Here is a 25444-nt window from a genome sequence, read left to right on the forward strand (position 1 = left end):
GCTACCAGATGAAGTGGTCAGTGCAGGAAGCAGGAGCTGTGGACACCATCCCTATGCCAGGCCAGCAAAGACTAAAGGCTGCTTCCTTTCCTCCCGGGTGGCCACCTCATTTGACAACACTTTAGCATCTCCTGTGCTATGGAAGGTTCCTTGCTTCCACACCTCTGTGGTGGGACGGCTGTGATGGCTGAAGAGAACCTGGGGCAGGGAGGGCCCCTGGTAGATCTGCCCATGAGGCTGCTGCCCTCCAAACAGGCCAGCCCTGGCCCTTACTGCCCTTGTGCCTGCAGGCATGTGTGGGTCCTCTCCTGGAGAGACATGGCACTCACCCACCTCGGGTGTGGGACTCACACTCTGCTCCCCAGAGCCCAGGTCTTGGGCCTCATGTGGGGAAGAGCACCCCCAGAGGAGACAGTGGCCTGGCCTCCTGCAGCACAAGACGGGTAGGGCATGGGGTACGTGTTTACGACGGATATGGAACATGGCTTCTCCAATCTGCAGGGCTGCCAGGAACAGGGCCTGACCAGCTTGTGGGCAGGGGGTGGGCAAGGGGAAATGCAGGGAGAGCCTGGGGTGGGAAGGACTGTGTATCTGGGTACCAGGGAGCCACTGAGAGCATTTCTTCCAACTCTAGTTGAGACTCTGAAAGACTGAGTCCCCTTTCCTGGCCATACAGAACCACCATGGCCCCGAGATACGGTTCATAGACAGCAGGTACAGTCTGCCGTGTTCTAGCCAAAGGAGGCTTGATTGTACTTTTGCACACGGGGCTGTGGGAACAGTGGGGTGTGAGCCCTGAATAAATGTCTAAGCGATGAGCCCGGGGCCAGGGACAGTCTACCAAATCTCAGAGGGTCAGAAAGGTAAATGGGGCAGGGGAAACTCTCCTCCTGTCTTGCTGGTCTGGCTAGGTGGTCACCTCCAAAGGCCAGTTGTGGGGGGCTTGGACACAGGTGGCAGCATCCTTGGACAGAGCCTTACCACTCCTGGGATGCACTTTGCCCACAGAATGGGGGCAGTGCATGTGGGCCCATCTCCCTGCAGCCCTCCTCAGCCTAAGGACTATGGGAAATGGGGCGGAGGGGTCCCAGAAAGTGTGCTTTGATCTCATGACCCAAAGCATGAAGCCAGACTGTGCGTTCTGACCTTGGGCCAGAGAGTGGGCTTCCCAGGGGAAGGACTAGAGTCTTCTTGGTCACGTGAGGTGGACGGCCCTGACCGTCAAAGACGGGTGAGCTAGGAGCTCCATTCCTGAGGACACCTCAAGGGGCTGCCTGTGTGCCCAGGGAAGGGGCTTCACTCAGGCCCAGGGGCCCCGGGGTCACCAGTGACCAAGGGACTGCCTGGGGGGCCTGAGCCTGGGAAGGTGCCTGGAGCTGGTGTCAGGCTGCTCATGGCTTGTGGTGGGGAGAGAGAAAGCAGGGGTGCACAGTGGGTGTAGGTCGCACTCCTGGCGGGGCAAATCTCATCTCCACTCTCTGCTTTTTCTTGTCTTCAGACCTTCGGCCACTGTGAGTGAGCTGAGGCTAGGAAAACAAGGGCGCCGCCTGCCCCTGGCCCCTGCCTGGGGTGTCCCTCAAGCACACACTCCTCCGGCCTGGGGGCTTGTACTGGTTGACTTCTCACACCCCGGTCTGGGAGGAACAGTGAGAACCAGCCCTGCCGGCTGCCACGTCCCACTCCCTCATCCTTTCTCAGCACGCATCTACCTTCTGGTGAGCGCATCTGGGACCCTCTCCCCACCAGAGTTCTGGGTGGGTTGGTCTGTCTGATTTCACCTCCCCTCCCCCGCCCCCCGCCCCCAAGGGGCCACCCCCCACGGCCGGCCACCACTACCACTTCTCGATGATGTGGCTCATGTAGTCCTCGGTGGGCACGCGGCCTGGCTCCTCGGCATCCTCCCGCGGCAGCGCCTCCTTGGCGCGGTGCAGCAGGCGCTCCTCCCGGCTCTTGAGACGCTGCTCCCTGCGCTCCAGCTGCCGCTTGTACTGGTAGCGCTGCTGGAAGAGGTCCTTGGCGTAGTCGTAGAGCTGCATGTCCAGGTCGTTAAGCTCCTCGATGCGCCGGATGGTGTCCTCGTCCACCTCCACGCCGCCCGCCCGCGTGCTGTTGTACTGCATGAAGGGCCGGATGAACTTGAGGTTGAACGTCCGCTCGAACAGGTACTGCGTCTTGCGCTGGAACTCCGTCAGGCCGAAGAAGGCCATGCCCCGCAGGTTCTTCTTGGCGCTCTCCAGCAGCAGCTGGGCCCGCTTGCCCTCAGGGATGAAGGACAGGTTGTAGCAGCCCACCAGGCTCAGGTCGGCCAGCATGCGCACCTGGCGGTTGTTGGCCAGGTTGTAGGGGCAGTCCATGAACTCCTGTAGTGTGCAGCCCGACCAGTCCGTGCCCTCGTAGCAGGGTGGCAGCTCCTCGGGCGTGGGCGTGCGCCCGTCACACATGTGCAGCGAGGTCTTCCACGTGGCCCCCCGCTGCACATGCCGCCACTCGCTCAGGTAGCGGGACACGGGGTCGCGCAGCAGGGTGATGTAGTAGAACTTCCTGTAAGGAGACAAGGACAGGGGGTAAGGTAAGGGCACAAAGGGGGGTTGTGTGGGGTAACTGGGGGCCATTTTGGGGTGAAGGAGGAAGGAGGCTGGAGCCCCACATCTGACTGGGTGTATCCTGGGGGACCCCAGGCACCTCTGATACCAACCTTTATGTCCTCCGAACAGCCACTTCTGAATGAGAAACCCAGAATCTGAGATGTGACCTAACCTGCAAAGGACACATGGCCACCATCGTGTCTGCCAGCTGCGGCCATCACGGTGTCGTCCTGTAGTGCCTGGCCTCAGTGCCTCCTGAACCCTGGCACAGGCTCGCCTGAGCCCCAAGGCCGCCCTCCAGTCTGCTCACTCCTCAGAAGGGACAACCTGTCTTTGCCCTGCGGTGGGCAGAGTCGGGAGCCCCAGAGCCAATGCCACCTGGAACCGGTGGCCAGCTAGGTTCTGCTCAAGGGGCCACTCAGCAGAGGTCACTCACAATCCCAGGCTGCATGTGCAGGCCTGGTCAGGGGCTCCAGCAGGCCCACTCCACCCCCGCTCCAGTGGGGGAGAGGCGCCAGTAGACCACCCAACCCAGGGACCCCCAGGTGACCCATCATTCATAATTTATTATCTTGTCTCCCAGGAACTGCTTCCATGCCAGGAAGTCATGCACCCCTCAAGATGCCACGTCCCCGTGCTGTATGCAAGGGGCACCCATACCACGGGAGCAATGACTCTCTGTATGACAGGCACCCAGGATGACTCATGTCCCTGCTCAGCAGCATGACTGGCCTGATGGCACCAAGACACAGCGGGCAGTGCAGCAGCTGCCAGATGCTCCTGTGACAGGCCTGGTGTGTGTGTGTCAACCTCAGAGAGGTTGTTCTTGGAAGCCTCTCCTCCAGGGCTGGCAGAACTGGCTGCCAGTGCCTGGTGGGAGGAGTCCCAGGCCAAGGAGAACCAGGTCCTGGCAGGAGCAAGGAGAACCACTCCTGGGGTGGAGAAGCTCCAGGAAGGGACCGCCCCCCTCCACCCCCAGACAGCAGCGTGAGAGCGCATCCACACTGCCCCCTCCTCACTGAGGCCCAACAAGAGCAACTAACCTACCAACCCTCCCACTGCCCCCTGGGAGAGCTGCAGGGGCACAAAGCACCTCGAGGGGTCTGCTGGCAGTGTGTTGATCTGATTGCACTTCTCCCAGGGGGCCCTGGGGGGTGGGCATGGCAACTGGCAAAAGCAAAGGTGGTGGGGTGCAACTGCAGGTCACCCCAGGCTGAGGGAGGAGCATCTAGAAAACTGCAAGGGGGCAGTTCTGAAGGGGCCTTGGGATCCCCCAAGCAGAGGGGCGGAGGGGTAGCCAGCCAAAGGCTCCAGGGTGGGGTGAGGGAGGCAGAGGGAAAGACTGGTCCTTCTATGCGGATTGCTGAGGAGACAGGGCAGCAGTCGGCCACAGGACAGCCCCTGTGGCTCCCGTTGGCTGGTACTGTGCCACCCAGGTCGGGGGGTGGATAAGGCAGACAGTGGAGAGCACCTGAGCAGTGGGGGTCAGGGGCCTCTTTCTCAGCAGAGAAGAGAGCAGGACGGGCATCCTAATGGCCAACTCCTCCCTGATGCCTGGGATCTGCTCTGTGATCTCCGCCTCAGGCCCTCGTTCACTCTGGAATCACCCTCCCTGTGTACTGTGCCCCAGGCTCAGCACCGACCGCTTGCTTCCGGCCTCTGCAGGCAGCTCACGTTCCAGCTCCTGCAGTGCGGGGAGCCCTGCACCCCCCATCTGACCTCAGCTCCTGTGCAACACACTTTGGTGGCTCTTGCTGCTCTTGGAAGATGCACAAAGGGCCACCTGCCCCCTCCTACACCCTCTGACCAGCAGACTTCCTTTTGACCCTCTCTCTGGCTCCTCGGGAGAAACTCCAGGGCCTTGGCACAAGCTGTGTTCTCTTCCCTCTCTGCTTCATCAGCTGACTCTGGCTCACCCTTCAGACCTCAGGCAGTGCCACCTCCCAGGGGAGCCTTGTGCTCCACCTCGGGCCTCTGTCACACTGACCGCTCAGCTCACTTGACCAGAGCCTCCTAAGGGGAGGGAGTGGGCAAGAAGGAAGCTGGCTCCTGCGTGTGTGCTAAGTGGGGCCAACGTGACTCCCCAGGGTCCAGACTGAGATGGTCAGAGGATCCAAGACAGAAGGCACCTCAGGGAGGTCATCTCACACAGCACCTCAGCCCCCATGGAGGACACCAAGCCTGAGAGGTTAAGCTGCTGCCTGGAGGTGCCCACTGGCTTCAGCACGGGGGTGGGGTGGGTGGCTTCTCCTCAGTGGCTCTCCTCTGCAGACCCTGGTTCAGTGAGAAAGCCCCTACATGCGGCCAGGACAAGAAAGGTCAGTTCACTTAAGGGTCAACTTTCTAGGAATGAAGTAGAAGACATTTATAAATCCTGACCACGTCAAGTGGTTCTGAAGAGGCCAGGACAGGTAGACACACAGGGACACACCCAGAAACACGCCTATGAACAAAGGCAGCCCCACGTGCAGGTGTCCACTGCCTGCCCTGCCGGGTCCTGCATGTGCCCTTAGGCCCCACGGGGAGGCTGCGGGTTAGCTGGACTTCCTGCACGCCTGTGGGGCTCTGATCACTCACATGGAAATGGGCCAGCCTGGTCGTTCCTCCTGAACACAGAAAAGCAGAGTTTGAGTGTCAACGGACAGAGAGGCTTGTCTACTTGGTACCAGCCGAGGCCAGCTGGAGTCTGACATGGCCCCAAGGTGACCTCTGCGGGCGAGAGCACACCGTGCACGCAGAGCATGGGCACCCCTTCCAGCGTGTGCCCCCACGGTCTTCAGGCTGAGGTCCCGTGTTAGCACTAGGCTCCATCCCACCACGGGGGCAGGCTTGGCGGAGGCTCAGCTGCTCCCAGACCCTCACGGGTCCCTGTGATGGGAACAGGGCCAGGAGTCCTCCCACTGCTGATGCCTCCAGGTCCTGGGGAGACCCGGTGTGGACATCCCTGGAGCCCCTGGCTGTGAGTCTCTCCTGTCGTACTGATGTCGGCCAGAGATGTAATGGGTTACCCGGTGACCTACAGCTGCCATCTGGACAGCCAGGATTGATGGGAGTCCTGTCCTCGGAGGCAGGCCCACCTGCTTTTCAAGTCCCTCTGCTCCTAGCCCAAGAGGGTATGTGACCTACCCAGGGTCACACAGCAAGTCGTGAGGCAGGACGAGTTCAGGCTGCTTCCTCAAAGCCCATGGTACGAATTGCCCTGTGCCTGGTTAGATAGCTGGGCTGATTCTGGCAGAGATGCCAGGATGTTTGGGGGCTGAAGGCCCCATGGGTGGGGTCACTGAGGGGTCTCCAAGGGCGCTGGTGTCTGGATCTGGCAGGTTCCAGAAGATGCGGACGAATCTTCTTGTCTTTGGAGCTTCCTGTCCGTGCTCTCTGGTGAAGCCTGAGACGTTGACTCCCACTGAGCCTCTGGGGTTCACGCTGATCCCACAGCACCCTGTGCACCACACGCGTGTTAAATGGAGTGGCTTCTCTTCTCGCTGCACCCCTGGATGCTGGCCCAGTTGGGCAGGAGCAGGGGCTCACCCATGCTGGGTTACTGGGAAGGGCATCAGGATGGAACATGCGGCACCTTCCCTGTGCAGGACATTGCCATGCCCTGGGCGATGCCCTCCCCCCACTCTGTCCCCCAGACATGGCCTATGATGGAGAAAAAGGGCTCAGGCAGACTCTGGAACCTGCTCAAGAGGCCAGCAGCCCCAGGCCTCCACCCAGCTCTTGTCTGGACAATGTGGGAGCCTCTGCAGGCCCACACTCCTAGTCTGTTGGCCTCTTCAGGACCTCATGAGCCTGACACCCACCTCCACCTTGCCCACCCTAGTCCTCACTTTCACTGCTGCCATGACACAGAAGGTAGCTCTGGCTACAGGCCTGTACCCTGGCCATCCTCTGCCCAGGAGCCCTGCTCCTGTCTCCCTGACGCTGCCCTCTCTGCCCATTATACACACCACCAGAAACACTGCTGTTCATGTTCTGGTTTATTGTCTGATGAAAGAGGGTATGGGGGCATTGTCCAGAAATGAACAGAGGGCAGAGAGTGGTGTGGGGCAGAAGAACCCCCCAGAAGACTGACCACACCCCACATCAGGCAGCTTCCTATGAAGGTGCCAAGGGGCTCATGACTCAGGGATACAAGGAACTGGGCAGGGGCCAAACAACAGTCAGCACCCTCACTGGTGTCCCCAGCACCTGCCCTCCCTTGTCCAGACAGCTGTCACCAGGGTAATTGAGACCCTGCCCCAGAGCAAAGTTCTTCCTGTACTGACATCTGGGGTCCCCCATAAAACAGGGGGCTTTCTGCCTATCACTCTCCAGCAGGATCTGTCCATTGCCAACCAACAAGGTTTCCAGAAAGAGGGGAGTGAGGAGGCAGAGGGGAGATGAGGAAATAATGAGAATTCGATTATATAATTCATTTAGCCTGAAATGGCTCCCCAGGTGCCTGCAAGTGAACGTGGGGAGCAGACCCAGGATTAAAGAGATGACCCACGCAGCACCTGGACAGAAAAACAGAACACACAAAGAGGACTGGCTGTCGGAAAGGGACCCACTTTCTCTAGCCATACCATATGCTACATATCAATGGAGCAAGGGCTTCAAAATGCTGAGGGAAAAGGACCAGTGACAGGTCAGACCCCACCATACTATCAAGCAAAAGTGAGGGGCGACTGGAGACATTTCAGACATGCAAAGACTCAGGACATTTATTTTTCATAAATCTTGCTTTAGAAAGACATTGGACTAGGTATCTTATTTAGTAAACAATAACAACAAAAAATTTAGCACGGGAGACAGGAACTCAAACCCAGGAGAGAGACTGAGCGTGTCAATTGTGCATCCCGCTGGGACTCCCAGGAGCAGAGGCGCAGGGGTTCCAGGAAAAAAGGGGCATGGACAGATTACCTGCTGCAACAGGATATTTGTGGGAAAAAATTCACTTGGAAAAAATTACGTTTATGAAGATAAAAAACAAAGCAAGTAAAAAAAATAGGGCTATCATTAATTCCAGGAAAAAACAAGAATATAAAAAAAGAAAGTAAAGCATTCTATTAGGCAAAAGAAGTAAACAATGCTTTTAGAGACATCATAATGTACACAGTGACTATTGATTTAATAAAAACTTGAGCTTTTTACTCGACTTGGAGGATGGGTGGGGTATGGAGAAGGATGTGCAAAGGCTTAAGAACATTTAATCTTCATCTACCAAAACAGAAAGCAAACAGATAATGTTTAAATCAATAAATCAAGAAATAGCACCATAAATTATTTAGAAATATAGAAGTAAGTACATGAAGAATACTGAAAAGAGCTGCAAGTGATAATCTGGAGAGGATGGAAAGGAAAGCAGATCTGTTGGTTTTTACTACAAGCCTCCTGGAACTATTTGTCTTGAAGCCTGTATGTACACTATTTTAACTAAAACATTAAAAATACAACAATGAGGAAACTGGCCAAAAAAGCATATGGAAACATGCTTCCCCTTCATCAGACATTGAGGAAATGGCACACTGAGCCACGATGTGATACCCGCTAGACAGGCAAAACAGAAGCAGGGCAATGCCAGCTTTCAACAACTGCTAATGGGATGTGAACTGGGGACAGTTGTTATGGAGTGTCTTCACTGGAAAGCTGAAGGCACACCCATACCCTGTGACCCGATTCCTCTGGTAGGCACACGACCCAGGGAGACCCTGTTCAGGCACCCTGGAAGGTGGGGGTAAGACTGTCCACAGCTGCATGCTGGCGACAGCCCCAGACACCCGCCACAGTGGCATGTGACCGTAAGCCGTGGTGTACTCTTCCAGCGGAATACTGCTCAGCAACACAACTGAACCACCTATGGTTACAACAACTCGGGTCAATCCGATGAATAAGATGTTGCAAAGGAAAAGCAAATTAAGAAAATTTAATAGAGTATGATGATACTATTTATAGTTTCCAAATATAAACACAGCCAAAGAAAGTACTATTTAGTGATACACACATAGATGTTGAAATTAAAAAAAAAAAAAGGTGATGAGGTGATACACACAAAAATTCAAGGCAGAAGTTGGCCTCCGCGTGTGCTGGGCTGGGAGGGATGCTGGGGACGGCCCTAGGTCACGGCGGCTTCCAGGGCACCGATCACATCCTTCTTAAGGTAGGCCATGGGGGTGTGGGGTTATTTTATGTCTTATTTCTTATGTACATTATGCAAATTCTTTTGTATGTTTACAAAACACTTTGTGATAAATAACGGTTTAAAAACGTTTTACCACCACCACCAAGATTCTCCCTAGCAGGCTTTGCAGGTGAACTAGCATTTCTGCCAAACCAGGAGCCTCGGTTTCCCAAAGTGCAGCAGTCCCCTCTACCTTTGCTCCCATGCCTCCCATCCCTCTGCCTGCAACCCCCCCGCCCCCCGCCACCTACTTGTTAACACTGCCACAGTGAGTTGTGTAAGGTCTGTGGAGGACCCCCTGTGGGCATCACCTTTGGGGATGGTGAGGGTGGCCAGTTTTCCAGGCCAGCAGGGGCTGCCTGGCTTGTGAGCTAACCTTGGAAGAGTGAGCTGGCTGCTCTGTGACCTCTCTAGGAAGGAACCACAACTCCTCCCAAGCTGGAGCATCCAGTTGGTGGTTGGCGTCCCACCCAGGAGGTCCTTGGGGTGCAAACAGGGTCAGCTCCATTCTTGGGGCTCCCCTTCAGTGCTGCCAATTCCAATGCAGGGACTCTGTTTAGTGACTGGGCTGGCAAGTTATGCTCTTTTGGGGTGGCAAGCTTCTGGCACCTTCTCTGAGTAGAGCCCTAAACCACGTCCTGGCCTAAGTGGGTGGCCATGGTACCCTGACCTCCAGGACAGGTGTCTGTGGAGCGCAACTGCCTGCTCTGCCCTGGGACAGGCCTGGGAAGTTGCCCAGAGCACGTCTCGGCCCAGACTGTCCTGCCAATGGCTAGGCAGCAGGGCTGACAGCACTGTTACCCCCATAAAGGACACATACTGGAACTGGAGGGGTGATGAGGAGGCCCCACCCACATCTTCTCCTCTGAAGCCTTAGGCACAGGGGGTGCTCACCGCCATTCACCCAGTCAGTGCCCTGCATGGCAAAGGACACAAACTGGCTGTGCCCCCAGGTCCCTCACACCAGTGACAGCACCATGGTTACTGAGGCTCACAGCATGCCAGGCACAGCCCGGGGGCAGGCCTTTCTCCCCTTTCACAGAGGACAAGTTCCAGGCTTAGAGGCGGGGTATGGCTCTCAGTTATTCAGTGTCCAAGTGCTCTGGGCTGGGTGGGGTGGGCCCCACAAGGACAGTGGGAGGTGACAAATGGGGGGAGGGCAGAGGGCACTCGGAGGGGCACCCCTCCCAAATGGGGCAGGGCCTGGGGGGCTTCATGGAGATGGTGGGGGCACAGCCTACTGTGACTTGAGAAAGGGGGCAGTGGAGGCTCAGGCAGGACCAGATCAAGAAAGACCTTGTTCATCTGACAGGAAAACCAGCTCAGATGGGTAATGGCATGGAGGGCAGCATGCACATGGATTTCAAAGATTAAACTGGTACTTCAAAGAAATTTTATGCTGTGAAGTAATTCTTGTCCGCACGGGCTGCAGTCACTCCTGACAGCCCACAGGATTTATTGCCTGTTTCATGCATTCTTGTGTTGATTACTCAGGTTTAATGCTTTCTGCGCACTTAGCTGCTCTGACATATTTGTGTACACTGGTTTAGTGCGCCTCACGATCGTGTCAGATCCTGGTGGGCAAGGCCTGTGTCTTGTTCTTGGGTCCAAACACTGCTGTCAGGCAGTGGCCGGCTCAAGTTTCAAGTCTGAGTTTTTACAGGACAGCTCTGCCCCTGGTCTGGGAGCCCTGCTTTGTTGACAACATAACATGCAGTCTCTGGAAGATTCTGCAGGGTGCGGCAAATGAGCTTTGAGTCCCTTCCTGGAGAGGGGGTGGGGGGCAAGTGGGTGACAGCTGCGCTGTGGCTTCTGCTCAGCTCCTGCTCTGCTCCGGGGCTCGGGTCAGGGAGATGGCGCCTTCTCACTTTGTCCCCAGAAGCCCCTCCCCCTCCTGCCACTGCCCGTGGACATCAGGCAAGTCAGCCCACGACCGTCTCTGTATAGCTCCGTAGAGCTCAAACTTTATCAATTATGTGAAAACTGGGCTCGCAGGGGTGAGGTCCAAGGCCAGAGCCCGCACCTGTAGTTTAACTGGAAATCAGCCCTGCTCCCTTACCCCTCCCACGGGTTACATTAGTGGCCAGAGGAGGCTTTATCTTCCTTTCTCTGCCCCAAGAGTGTGGGTTTGATCTGAACCCCATGCCTGAACCCACCCACTCCCGCCCCGCCCCTGGCAGCCCAGGCCTCTGACTGCAAACCAGACTTTAAACCTGGCTCAGGCAGAGGGAAGCCCCGAGCTGAGTGAATGCACAAGATTCTGTGGCTGGGTGAGGGGCCAGTCGGCTTCAGCTTCCAGGAGTCTGCCCTACCAAGAAGGGCTGGGCTGTGGCGAAGCCGTTGCAGAACGCTGTCTGCATGTTAGCTACCCAGGAGACGTGGAAGCAAGGCAGGGAGGCGATTGCGGACACCCACTGCAGGCTGTGGTGGAGCAGAGACACTGGGAGGCGAAGACGGGAGGAAGAGCCCATGCCGACCCCCAAGCTGCACTTGGTGGTCACCGCCCAGCATACTTAAGCGTACGATTAAGTGGCTGCCTCAGGATGGTGAGAGTGTGGATTCTTTCTAACATTTCACTATAAACATTTTCAAACTCACAGCAAAGTTGAAAGTCTAAGGAATACCCATATGTCTAAATGGGTTACTTTAACATTTTTATACATTTCTGTATTGTCTACAATGAGTGCACACTGTTGAAATCACTGAAATAAAGAAACAGGGATTTTAAAAACATCTCTGCTGTCTGGTAGGGGTGTTGGGGTACACAGAGGCCGTAGGAAAGTGCCAGTTTTGCGTTGTTCATCGGCTATGACAAAATGTCAGCTGGCTGGCATCTCAGAGTGGCAGGCACGCTGCTGTTCACCTCCTTCCTGGGCCGTGGGCTCGCATGGCAGGAGTTTTGTGAATGAGGGTCCCACCCACCAGTCTCTCAACTCACACCCTGAAATAAAGGCAGATTTTTCTAACCAGTGCCAACAGAGCTGTAGCTCCCTAATTGTGGGTGAGGACACTGTCATTTACAGCCAGAATCACACAGTCTTTAGGTGGGGAAAAAAGACATACTGCTGTATTACTTCTGGATACACAGTCACTGGAAGAAAATTAATGCTGTGGGTCACAAGAAGAGCCCCTGGAGGACTGGCCACTTTCTCCCCGCTAAGGATGACCTTACTGGGGGTCCCAGAGTGGCCAGGGAAGCTCCATGAGGGGTTCTCAGGCTCCCTTTCACCCCAACTGTGTACTTTGACCTCCCAGGGCCCAGGAATCCCCTTCCTCGAGGACAGAGGCCACACCATGAGGCCAGGATCTGGATGGTTATTGCTTTAAAACCATACTCTGAGAAGTATCTGGGAATTCAGAGGGAGGACTCGGGAGAACTTGCCTGGGTGGGTGGGAGCTGACCATAGTACTCCAGCCCTTGCTCACGGGCTGGCTGGGGCTGGTGTGCCAGGAGCCCTGCCTCCCCAAAGTCTTGCTCTGATTACTGTCTCACCCCAGGGCCTGTGGGGCAGGGCAGGCAGCTGGCACCGCCACCGAGGCCTGGCTTCACGTTACAGAAGGAAACAACCTTCAGGGGTGGCTGGAGCTGGAAGCCATGGCCTGACCTGCTGTGGTTAGCTCACTGAGCTGAGCCCCATCAGGACTGCTTGTTGCCGACTCTAGGCCAGGTACTGGTGGCCCCAGGACCCATGCCTAACAGCACCCAACAGCCCAGTCCTGCTGCTCTCGCTGGCCTGATGGCCTTGGAAAGGGCCGCATGTACACTAGGCCAGCCCTGGGGAATGCAGCTCATGCAGTAAAATGACCCAGCACAGAATCCAGATGGGGGATTTACCGCCTTACAAAAATCCAAGTCTGAGTTTTAGCTCTGATTTCCCGGGACTGCCCTACGTGGGGCTGGCTGCCGCCTCCTTCCTGTGACAGGAAGAGGCCTGCAGGTGCAGCTCCCCCGGGGGAGCACCTGGCTGGCCGTCAGCTGGGTCACCCTTCCTCTCTGAGCCAGGATCCTCAAGTGTATCATCAACAGGGCCTGGCTGGTGATCAGTGCAGGCCAAAGGGAGAGGGAGCACCGTGGGAGGGAGAGGTGAGGCCCTCTCAGTGCTGGCATGGCAATGGGAGGCTGCACAGGAGATGGGCCAGTTCCTAGGCAGAGCAAGAGTGAACCAGTGCCAGCCAGCGGATTCTCCACTGGCTCTGGCCATGACTTACCTCCCCGCACCATACCCAGTGCTGCGGGAGCAGGTCCCACCTGGCACCTGCAGGAAAAACCTAGATCACCAAGTGCTGAGTGGGCAGTGGCAGGCTGGGGAGTCCCCTCTCCAAATGCATTGTAGAAAATGACTCTGTAAGGCCATCCCTTCTTAGGTATGTGTCCACAGAGCAGCTGTGACCAACTGACTCTGCTTCCAAATATACCTGGGTCTGTGATCAGGGGCTGTGTGAGTGCAGTGTGGACAGTCCCCGCCCCTCCTCCCAGTACAGGTAGAGACCCCAGCTGACACAAACCTTGGTGAAACACCAGAATGGGACCTCTAGGGTACGTGAAGTCTGACCGAGCCCCTCATGATTACAGTGACCTGTGAGAGCCAGGTAACTGGCCCGGCTGGAGAGGATGGAGGTGGGGGTGGCTTATGCAGAGAGATGAAAGACTGGCCCAAGACCACTTGGCCCCTGAAGGCTGAGCTGTGCTTGGGCAGGGACTGAGCAGCAGGGCCTCCACCCACGTGTTCTTTTGTGCCCCTCCAGCAGGGGGCGCACACTGGGCTGGCCTGCCTCACCCACCTCCTGCAAAGTGAGGAGGGCCTCCTAGGCTCCCCCAGTGAGCTAAATTCATCCAGTGGGAAGGGAGCCCAGCTACGGGGAGCAGACTCACACAGGCCCCAAGATGACTCCTAAGGCTTAGGAAACAGAAAGGAAGTCCCCGAGGAGGAAGAAGCCCAGGGAATGTTTCGTAGCCAGGTGTGGCTGTGTGACTAAGTCTGGCCATCAGGATGTCCGCAGAGACACCTTCCTCCCCCTGTTCTCCTGCCAGCTGGAATATGGATGTGACTGCACAGTGCCAGCAGTTATCCTGGATCATGAGGCAGAAGCCCTGCTCTCTGGGGATGGCAGGACAGACAGATAGAACCTGGGTTCCCGGGCTTCCTGCGGCTGCACCACCACTCAGGCCTGCCTACACTGGACAGGGAGGGGAATAAATGGCTACCCTATTTTGGTCTCTGAACCTAATCCTTCTATTCAGGGCCGGGGTAAGCTCCTGGGGTGGGGCCAGCCAGGTCTGGGGCGGGGCCCGGGGTGTCAGGGGCTCAGTAATGACTGAACTAATTCATTTGGTGAACCTCAGTGCTTTACCCTGGTCATCCTGGACACTCAGAGACACTCTGTGGAAGGAAGTATTCCCACTTTACAGATGAGAAAACCAGGCCCAGAGGTTAAATAGCAAACCTAGCCACCGAGCTGGCTGCTGGTGGTGCTGGGGTTTGAGCCCACCTGAACCCAGACCATAAGTGCCTGATGAGAACTGCTTCCCCACGGGAGCCCCAGCCCCCAGAAGGCATGTACATATCTCCCAGCAAGGCTGGCCCCCAGCCACCTGCTGACCACTCACCAAACCACAGCCAGGAGTGGTGGTATTTTTTAAAGTAAACAAGGAACACAATCTCCAATCTATTTCCTTTAAGGTACACTGAGCTGGTTAAGAGAGTGGTCTCTGTAAAGAAAGATACACATCCAGACCAGCAGCTAGGATGCACGGAGCTGCTACACTTCATACGGCCACCCTGACTGTCCTCCCCACACGGTTTCCCTGGGGCGTTGGTCACGGGGAGCAGACAGAGCCAAAGCCCTGGACTTTGGCCTGGCCCAGGCAGTCCCTTGCTGTGGGATCCTGAGCGGGCCTCCTGGATGGGCTCTCCAGTCCTGCACGGGCCCCAATCCAGCTCCTCCTGCCTGAGGGCAGATGGCCACTGACACTGCCGCAGGCATGGAGCTGGGGTGGAGACCTAACAGTATTTGTGTCCCCTGCTGGGAAGCCAGATGGGTGGAGACCCGTCCCTATAGGGCTGGGGGATGCACGGGTGGTGAGTGTGACTCTCACAGGGCAGAGGCAAAGAGCAGTGGGCGTGAAAGCAGGGCTGCCATGAGTCCCCACCCCTTCCCCATTGCTGTCACACAGTCCAGCTCCCAGGGAGAAGTCCGTGCCCTAAGGAACCCCCACTGGCAGGAAGAAGAGGGCCCGGCGAGAGGCCCTAAATGTGTCCAGACAGGCCTCTCTGGCCTTGCCCCCACCAACTTCCAGAGTCTCTGGGATCCAAGGCCTTGAAGACAGGCAGGGTGTATAGGGGCGTGGTATGGCTCCCAACGCAGTGCACCCCCTGCACCCCAGGGGCTGGTTTGCACACCTCAGCCCTTACTGTTAGGAGGGGTTGTCAGAATGAAAGGACATATAAGCAGAGCCCTTGCATGGGGGTGCCAGCAGGCCAAGGTGAGGCGGGCTGTCTGACTAGGGACCGATGGAAACTGAGGACAGGGCCTTCCAGCAAGCTGCCGGCAGCAGAAGGACCCTTCCCAGGCATCCCCTGCCTGCAGGGTCATGCACTGACTCTACCCATGTGGGCACCCCTGGCTGCCAGTTCCTGCCTGCTGCCGGCTCAGGCTGAGCGAGACCCTGCTCCCCACAGAGTGGTACTGGGAGCTGAGAGCCCCACCCCTTCCTTGTGCCGGCACAGAGCCATCACGTGCCCCGGGCAGGCTTCCTGGTTAGGAGGCTGGGAATGTGAAGGTGAGACTGGGGTGAGATGGAGCTCTCCGCATCGGGTTGGTTTGATCTGAGGCACCCTCACGGAGGGACCGCTCCAGTATCAGACTCTGTCAGCTCTCTCCCCTCCCATGAGGCCTGGGCAGAGTGAGGACCCCTCTGAGCCTTACTTACCACCTCCTGGCCTGCCAGGCTCCTGTAAAGGCTTCGTGAAAGAGCGTTACACCCGGATGGTGAGGAGCCCAGGCAGGTACAGGTGTGAGCCCGGTGACCTCACCTCTCTGCCTCAGGGCTCTGCACCCCATCCTGGGCTCCATGGTGCCCTCGGTCTGACTTACTCCTTTCTCCTTCAAAGGAGCACCTGCCGCATACAGGATGTGTACAGCTCTGCCCTCCCGGAGCACCTGAAGGGCTGGAAGAGTGGCCAGTGCCAGGAGCAGAAAGGGGGGTGCCTAATTCCAACTCAGGGCCTCTGAGGTGTGACATCTGAGCTGACATCTGAAGGACAGGGAGGAGCGGCATTCCTGACAAATCTCCAGAGGAAGAGGAAGTGGGATGGGGGAGGGCAGCACGCAAATGCAGAGGGGGAGCTCGTGATTTCAATAAGGAAAGGACACTGTCATTAAACAGTGGGAAAAACAAAATTTCTGTTTAAAAATTCCAAGTTGTTGACAAAATGTGAAGAAGAACAAGTTGATTAGTTTAGGCTTAGGAAATACCTCAAGGGCCCCTTCCTCCTCCCCTGACAACATCTGTAGCAGATGAAAATACTCCCTCCGTTTACAAACAAGGTTAGCCAAGTTTTAGGAAAGCACAGTAAGGGAACTCAGCCCCTGGCTCTGTGGCACAGAGAATCTGAGGCACTGGCTGGGTGGCACCATGCCCCAGGCTGGACCCCAGTGCAGCGCATTCCTGCAGCCTGAAGCCCTCGCCTTCCCCTTGGGGCAATAGACCAGGGAGTGGGGCTCCACGCCTGGGGAAGCCCAAGCTTTTTCTCCCAAGGCCCCTGACCCTCGTGATCCCACTGGCCCCTCACAAGGGCCCTGGGAGACCTGTGGGGCAGGAGGTGACTTAACCATCAAGCCAACATGCTCCATGGCGTGTTGTGGAGGCCTCACCCACCACACCTGAGCTGGCACAGACTAGGGAAAGGTCCTAAGCCAGGGCTGGAGTGCCATGAGGGGCGCTCCTGGCTCCAGCCTGTGTGTCAGTCACTCTCCATTCTTGACCAGGGATGATCCCCCTTCCCTGCAAGAGCATCTCAGTGGACACATCTAGGACCTGGGGCTGGGGGTGCTCTGTGAAGGAAGTCTGGGTAGGGCTGCTTTCCCTGGAGATGCACTTCCCAGCTATGTGCAGGGCTACATGCCACTGTGCACAGCCAGGGTGCAGGACACCCTCAGCAGGCCTCTTGCTGGGGAGCTGTTTCCTGACAGCACTAACACCGAGGCGCCCAGGGGCTGGACGGTGAGGGCTGGGATGCCAGGCCCACAAGTGCCCCTCCTGGCAGGTGACCAGAAAGGCCCTTGGGGCCTTGGGGTTCTGGAAGCCCTGCTCGGGGGGGGGGGGGCACATCCTCCCAGCAAGGCCAGGCTTGGGGCTGCTCTCCACCAACCCAAGTGTGGGCCTTTCCACAGACATCTTCTCCCATGAGCAAAGGACTGGCTGATGGCATTCTGGGAGACTGCCTGCTGTCCCCAGACCAACCATGGCTGGAGTCAGCCGCAGCCCTGGATTCTCGTTAGAGCAGCACAAGTGGTGCTTGGCTCCAGGTGTGAGGAAGACCTCCTCACGTCTCCTTTTGCCTTCTGACTCTACGAAGCTCCCGCCTGCTGCTCCTGGGCAGTGCTCCACCGACCAGCAGGTGAACCCAGCCAGGCCTCCAGACACGGTGGCTGCCCATTCATATCTCATGCCTGCCTGCCTGGCACTTCCTGGCTTCCGACACCCAGCAGGAAAGACTTCTGCCTGAACATACACACTCACACCCCACGGGAAAGAGAAGGTGACTGTGCCCTACTCCTTCCCTGGGTGGAGCCATGTGCTTGCTGACTCAGCCCAAGACCTGCCTCCAGAGCCTTGGCCTCTGCTTGTTATCTGCCTGAATCCCAGACACAGGCTCGTGGGCTTGCTCTTGCAGCTTCCAGACCTTTGCTGAGGCTCCTTCCCCCACATCCGCACAGCCTGGACCGGCAGACCCGCCACAGCTGCCTGGACCCAAGGAGGACGAGGTGGGGGCCCACAAGGGAGGCGGGAGGCAGTGCCAGGCCCTGCTGGGCTGTGCAGCACATGTGCGGGCTGGACCTGCTCCTGCCACTTGCCAGGCAATAGCAGCTTCTGGGACTCTGGGCCAAGATGCATCCTACAGCTAAGCCCGAGCGCGGAAGGCCCGTGCAGCACAGTACAGCTTGGTGGACACGGTCCCTGCCAGGCTACAAACAGCTCAGGGCTTAACCCACGCGCAGGGGCACACAGCTGGATACCTGCGCCCAGCAAATCCATGGCCACTGGGACATGTGGCCCTCTGGGGACTCTGCAGTGACACGGGAGCACACGTGTGTGCACCATGAGCAAAAGCACCACATCAGAGCTCGTGTTACACCTTGATGGCATTCTGGAAAACACACAAACTGGGCACAGATGGAAGATGGGAAGGAAATGTAACACGGGCCAAATGCAAAGGGGGCTGGTCCCAGGGCCTGGGCAGCTTTTACTTCTGCTTTTTTCTCATATTTTTGCTATTTTATATAACCAGGCATGTATTACAAAACAAACAAGACACAAAGATTAAAAGCCTTTTATGTACCTGATATAATCTGATTTTTCTCACAGGAGGTGCAGAGTCAGAGGCCTGGGCAGCTGTGGGCCTCCCCGGCAGCCACTAGGATGTTTCCAAAGCCACGAGACTACCAGCTGTCTGCTCTCCTGGGGGTCAGGAAGGCCAGAGCTGGGCTGAGGACCACTGGGACTCCCTCCAGGCTCAACCCGCTGACCCCACGGCTGGAGTGTGGTCCCACAGAGCCTCTGAATGGAGGGAAGGGGGCTGATACTCCCTCTTCCATGTGCACCCATCACCTGCACAAACACACAGCGCACCAGGGAGTGATGGCTTTGTGTGCTCTCTGAACGCAAACTGTTTTTCCCCAGACAGAGCCATTCAGAGCCTACAAAGCACGCTCCAGACAGAGTCATTTGATGCCCAAATTAACTGCAGTGTCCCACTTTCTTCTACCCCGTGGTCCCTGCTGACCCAGCTCTGTTCTCCCAGGGAGGGTGGCCACCTCTGGCTGATGTGCTGGGAGAGCTGCCATCTGAGCACCAACCCTTAATCCTGGGGTCTGGGACACCAACCTGTCCAGAACCAAGGACCCCTCTATCGAGTGCTTCTGTGGGGGTGGGAGGAGAGGCTGATACTTGGTGTGAGGAGTGGGGTCTAGTAGGCACTCACTAACTTTGCTCCTACAACCTCTGGGGTAGGCACCACCATTAGACCCCCTCTGTAGATGGGCAAACTGAGGTTCAGGAGAGCTTGCTCTGCCAAAGCCTCCTAGCTACCAGGGGCATCCACACCACTGAGCAATCCCAGGCCCAGGGTCTCTGAGAGGAGCTGGGCAAGGCACAGGGTCCCGAGTGTGTGGTCTTCCAACTTGCCAAAGGCTCTGCCACTTAGCAGCTGCGTGGCCCCGATAGGTAGCCCATTCCAGGGCCCCTGGACCCAGCCATGAGGGAAGGAGAGAAAGGCCTCTAGAGAACGAACAGCCACATGGACTCACCTGCTCTCGCCAGCCATGGGTGGGGGCACCAGGAGAACATGCAAGAGACAGAGAGAAAAGCCATCAGTCAAACATAAAAAGCGTAAGTAGCCCTATCACCTTAACAACGAAAACAATCAAAACAGTATTTAAAAATCCTCCTACGAGTAGTCAAGTACTGAGAGATGTCTACTTTGAAATCATTCTGCCAAAAAGAAAAAAAAAAGCAGACACACATATAAGTAAACCTACATGTGTACGTGTAAGTATGTACACACAGATACACGCGGTACCCGGAGCAAGAGAGCTCTCGTGCACGAGCGTGCGTGCCCCAGGGCCAAAACGGTAACACTTGGTGGGTCTGGTGACGGTTGAAAGCTTTGCTACTTTGTAGGTTCGTTTTTCAAAACAAAAAGGTGGTGGGGGGAAACTCCTACAAAGAAAATGCCAGGCTATTTCTACCAAATTTTTAAATAACAGATTATCCAACTTTGTGCAAACAGTTCTAGACAACAGGAAAGAAGGCACCCCCAACCCATGCTAAGAGGCCGACATCACCTCAGCACCAAAATCAGACAGAAGACAGGAAAATTACAGCCCTTTTCATTCACAATGCAGATGTAAAAAACCCACACAAAAATCCTACCAAATCATATCCCCAAAATGCATGGAAGATATCATACTATGACCAAGTCAGCTGACCCCAGGTATGCAAGGACGGGTTACTGTGAGAAAATTTATACATGAGACCGATCATACCAATAGATCATAGACCTCGACGGACGTATAAGACATGTTAAACACCTATTCCTGACAAAACTCTCAGTAAAGTAGCAATAGAATGATAAAGTATACAAAGTAAACTAGAAGCAACACGGTCCTCAGGGAAGAGTCAGATGCATTCCCTCTAAGACTCTGTACCGGGGCGTCTCACCTCACGCAATAAAATGACAAGATGGAGCCTGTCCGTCCATCTCATCTTTGCTAAACACCTATGTGCAGGCACTGGGCTGGGGACTTTGCCCTCAGAATCCCAGCCACCGGAGGGACTTTTTCCCCTATCCAGTGCCCTTGTCCTGAGTCCCAGAGTGTCTGACAGTAAAAGGTGTGGCTCGCTCTCAGAGGTCTGCAGGTTCTGGAGGCTGGGGGCAGCCACACCACTGGAGGAGTGCAAGAGGCAAAGGCCTCATCAGCTGGCACCCTCCCTGCTCCCGGCATCCTCCCTGCTCCCAGCCTCCTGGGGGCCAGGCGTCTGGCAGGAAGGGCCCCAGGCACCAGGTGAGCTCAGCAGGTGCGTCAGTCACAGCACCTGCTTCCGAGTGAGCTTAGCAGGCTGGCCTTGGCCCCAAGGGCTGCATGACATGGGTCTCCAGAGGCTGATGCCTTGCCTGGAGCAAAGTGGATCGGGAGGGTCCACATGTAGGAAGGATCTGGGGCCAGGGCCCCCCCAAGCTTCAGTTCCTGTTTCACGGCACCAGCCTTTGCCACCTTACTCTAGCTGGACCCTTCTCCGTCTGTGGGAGGTGTGGGTATGCTCAGGAAACAGATGGCAAGCAGGATCCTGAGAAAGGCCTCTGGACAGACCTGCAGGAAAACCATCCCTGAAAGGACATGTGCATAAGACATGAGCACAAATGGCCCTTGGCCCTGCTCACACTTTTATCTCAGTTAGTCAGGGGCCCACAGCCTCATCTCCTTGAAAATGGTTCTTGGTCCTCCCTTTCCTCTGTCCAACTCTCTCACTGCTCAGCGTCCCCCCAGTGCACATTACTCCTGATGCCCACCTTGGTGAACTCCTGCCAAGCTCCCTGATGCCAGGGCAGCTTTGGGGGAGAGGGTCTGGCACAGGAGAAGGTCCCTGCACTTCTGGCGGAGGAGCCAGACCTTGTCTGGGGTGGAGGGAACCAGGTGGGGGAGGAGGCTGGGAGAAGAGAGCAGCGGCAGAGCCACGTAAGCCCCAGGCCCTCCCACTAGCACAGGAACAAGCCTTGGTGAAAGGGGTGGGATAGGGGACCAGAGAGGGACTGTTCCCAGAAGCCCTGCCTAACACCCCTGCTTTTTTTTTTTTTTTTTAAAGATTTCTTACTTGAGAGAGAGAGAGAGAGAGAGAGAGAAGGAGCACGCTCACAAGAGCTGGTGGGGGCGGGAGGGGCAGAAGGAGAGGGAAAGAATCTCAAGCATACTCCCTGCTGAGCGTGGAGCCCACGTGAGTCTCGATTTCATGACCTTGAGATCATGACCTGAGTTGAAATCAAGAGTCAGACCCTTGACTCACTGAGCCACCCAGGCACCCAACTTGCCCATCCTTTCTTGGAGTCCAAGCCCAGTAGAACACTGGCTAGGACAGGCTCCTGGCCCGGCGTTTGAGGGAACCTGGCAGTCCATGGGGCAGGGATACCCATACCATGTGCAGACAAGGAAGAAGTGGGCCCCAGTCCACACTAGCCTGGACACAGAAACAAGCCAGGGCTCAAGTCTTGAACTGGAGGGGAAAGTGTGTTCTGTGCCCAGGAGCTCAGAGACTTTGCTTCCCATGAGGAGCAGGAAGAAAAGTGCCCATCAGCAGGGCTTTCTGGGGCATGGTGATGGGGTTGACAGGGGAGGATGGTGGAGGGTCTGGGGTGGGGGAGATGCGTGCAGGAAAGGGCAGTGGCAGCACAAAGGGGCCAGAGTTCTCCTGGCTGTGGACACTGAGCCCGGGCCACCATGCAGGGGATGGGCCTAGCACGTGGGTGGAGACACTGAAGCGAAAGGAGCAGCATCTGAAGAAGATTCAGGGCCCTCTGAGGTCTGAAGGATAGGGCACGTGGTGTGAGGAGGGCCAGTGACTCAATGCGCGCATGGGGGGCGGGCTCAGGGGGCAGGTAGGGTGCCGTCAGCTGACAGGCTCCAGCTGGAAAAGAGGAAGGTGTGTGAGATGCAGGAAGCTTCTGAGACGGGCAGCCTCCCAGCGGGGCTGTGGTCAGGCTTCTGCTGTCCACATGAAGGCCCCTGGTCACTGGTGCTCCTCCTCTCTGGTAATGACAGGTCCCCGGCACCCACACAGTACCCACCCCACCTCCCCATGGCTGGCAGCAGACAGAACTATGGGGACCTCCTTCCCAGGCTCAGACACAGGGGGTTATGCCAGCGTGTGGGAGCCGGGGAAGGAGGGCCATAGCGTGGACCTAGTGAGCAGGACACTGCAGGGCCCTGACCATGAAGTCACATACCCCAGGGCGTCCACAGACAAGACCAAGGGGATGCAGCACAAAGTCGCCGTGTCCTGGAGGGAGGGCCCCACTATCTCCTCCCCCCAGCCACACACTCCCACTGAGGTTCCCACCTGGACACGTCTGTCTCTTCAAGCTTCAGAGCAAAGCCCATGGCCAAGGCCTGTCTGTGCACTTCCCTGTGGGCCCGGCTGGTTGGGGGCTCAGCGTGGGTCCAGGGAGAGCCAGCCCTACTGCTGCTGAGCCTGGTGCAGCTGAGTGCAGGCCCTCTCAGCACTTCCAAGGGGCTCTAGGGGTCCCCGGAGTTATCTGAAGACACACACCCCTGTCGTGACCAAGGTCCCAGCCTGTGCCATGGGTGCCCACTCAGTTCCACATCACCCCCTTGGGAGCAAGGACTGACACATCAAGGGAGGACCACACAGCTGCAGCCATTGGGTGTGGCCAATGGTCTCCCTCTGTGTGCCAGGCCCCCAGGGGAGGGGGGCTCCTCAGGGCTCTGAGTCCAGGCTGGCCTCCCTCCCCTGCGTATTTTCCTCCTATCTGGCCTGTGTTCTCCATACCCACCCACCCCACCCCATGCCTGCCCCTCCCAACTCCATTCCTACTCCTGCTGCAAATGAGCCCCCAAGGCTACCCTGGGTGCTGGCCCAGGCCCAGGTGTGGGGCCCTTTGTGTGGCTGCACGCCCCTCCACCTGTGCAAGGCCTGTGGGTCTCTCTCTTCATGGTTCCCAGCAGAGCTGCTCTTCTCTCCTTCCCTGTTGGCACTGTCCAGTGCCCCCTGCACACCTGGCCCCCGTCAGAAAGCACTGTTCGTCCCAGTCCTGTTTCAGCGAACCTCCCTCTCCCCTTTTCTTTCCTCTCAGAGCCTTCTGCCTGGCTCACCTCTCAGCCACGGGCGTGGTGTTTCTTCCCCTCCTGGCCTGTCTCCATGGGGCCTGGGCAGAGTGAAGACTCAGAGAAAAGCCGAGGCTTTGTATCTTGGACTGAAACTGACAAAAGAGCATGCGTGTGCTCCATACAACCAAGAGCAAACGCAGGCAGTGGTGGCCACTTTGGTGGCCATCAGCCACCTATCAGACAATTTCCTCACACAGCGCTGGGGAGGTCAGCAGGGCAGCTCCCAGACTTCCCAGAAACCACAGCTCCGCCCCCACTACAGGAGGGGACCTCTGCTGAAGGAGCAGCAGCAGCAAACCATGGGCTCCAAGGGACCTCAGCTTCAGGGTGTGTGGGCCTGGGCATGCACGGCACCCGGGAGACCCAGGAGAGGAAGGCCTGGCGAGACGGGATATGAGTCAGTCCGTGTTGGAGGGCAGCATGAGGACCCCACTGCATGCCCTCCCAGTGCCCACACCTACTGGAGGCCCCAGGGGGCACTCAGAAGTGGGAACACATACACATACGTACTTGTAAGACTTCTCAAAGTGGGGGAATAAACACACAGCCCAAAGAGTGTCTAGAAGGTTAGCTACAGGATGGTGGTCTCCATCCCACCAGGGTGCTACTGCGGCCCTTCCTGCCAGCTGAGAAGGCTCCCCTCTGTGCATCCAAGGCCTCATTTGTTGAGCAGCGCCCCCAGAAGCAAAGGCCCCTGCACTGTCCCCGAGCTGACACCAACCTTGGTGGGAATCAGGAAACACAGCAATGTAAAGGTTGCAGGCCGGCAAGTGGCGCCAGCCGGGCCATAAATATCCTGCCTGTCGTCAGAAGCCCCCACACCCAGGAGTGAAGCACTAAGTCTCTTACAGCCTAAGACCCGGGAGCCTCCAGAGCCATAAATGACCCTATGCAGGGCTCCCTCCTAAATCCAGGGTTTCTGAGGCTGTGAGAACTCGGCATGCACCCCCAGCCTCCTGCAGGCTGGCTTGCACAGGGCCTACACAGACAGACAGGCAGAAAGGACCTCAGGGTGGCCTGGCACACGGAGCCCATGTGTGTGCAGCCTTAGGCCACTGGTGAAACAAGGCACCTCAAACACCTGAGCATAGACATGGCTGTTTCAGGGCTGCCCGTGGGCGCTGAGAATTAACCATCAACCCTCCGAGGCGGGAAGTTACATGGAAGCGAGCACTGTGTGAGCAGGGTCTGCGGCCCTGCTGAGCCAGGCAGAAGCTGAAGGGCCATTAAGACCTCTCAGGTGGTGGTGGTGGCAGCGGGGTGGGGCTGAGCCCAGAGGGAGGTCTACACTGAGACCGCCGCAGGGACACGCCCACTGTGACGGCGGCCACTCCTCAGCTCTGCCCTGTGGCCCCTGGGCTCAAGCTCCACACCTCCCAAGGGTGGGGACCTACTCAGACCCTCTGCTCAACACCTGTCCCAGACTCCACTAAGAGCTGTCCTGCGCCTCTGCCCTCCCCAACTTCTGGGCCCAGAGTCTGACCCTGGCTTTGTCAGACTCCTCCCCTGAGACCCCGAGACAGGGCTCTCGAACCCCAGCATAGCCATACCGTGCGCTGGCGTGTCCTACTCACTCTGGTGGAGAAAGTGGATCCTGGAAGCATTCCTGGTGGGAATACAGATAGTACAGGGGTCCTCAGGAAATGAGACATCAAATTGCCATCTAACCCAGCGACTCCACTTTTAGCTATACACCCCAAGGAAGTGCAAGCGGACTTGAACACCAGTGTGTGCACCTATGTTCACAGCAGCACGATGCTCGACAGCGCCAGGCTGAGACAAGCCACGGGCCTATCCTCGGAGGCATGGATTAAAACGTGGTATATGCCTACAACCACGGAGTGCCCGGCCTTGAAAAGGCAGTGCTGACACGCGCTACAACGTGGATAAATCTCGACGACGTGACGCTAAGCAAAATAAGCTGGTGACAAAAAGGCAAATACTATAGACCGCGTGTACGTGAGGCATAGAGAGTCATCCTAGATCGCGTGTACGTGAGGCATAGAGTCATCCTAGATCGCGTGTACGTGAGGCATAGAGTCATCCTAGATCGCGTGTCCTAGATCGCGTGTAC

General features: G+C 57.1%; 1 protein-coding gene across 2 annotated transcripts in view; it reads right to left on the reverse strand.

Annotated features, from left to right (window-relative positions):
* Positions 1–25444, reverse strand: part of HS6ST1 (heparan sulfate 6-O-sulfotransferase 1) — a 57694-nt gene that overhangs the window by 14098 nt on the left and 18152 nt on the right. The window contains exon 2 of one of the 2 annotated variants that reach the window (XM_040619493.1): positions 1837–2541. In XM_040619493.1, coding sequence (XP_040475427.1) covers positions 1837–2541 — 705 coding nt within the window. Of the gene's footprint in view, positions 1–1832; positions 2542–25444 lie in introns of those variants that run through there. The other variant, XM_040619487.1, reaches the window with a different exon arrangement.

This window comes from Ursus maritimus, unplaced genomic scaffold, assembly GCF_017311325.1.
Source record: "Ursus maritimus isolate PB19 unplaced genomic scaffold, ASM1731132v1 scaffold_1, whole genome shotgun sequence".
NCBI classification, from domain to species: domain Eukaryota; kingdom Metazoa; phylum Chordata; class Mammalia; order Carnivora; family Ursidae; genus Ursus; species Ursus maritimus.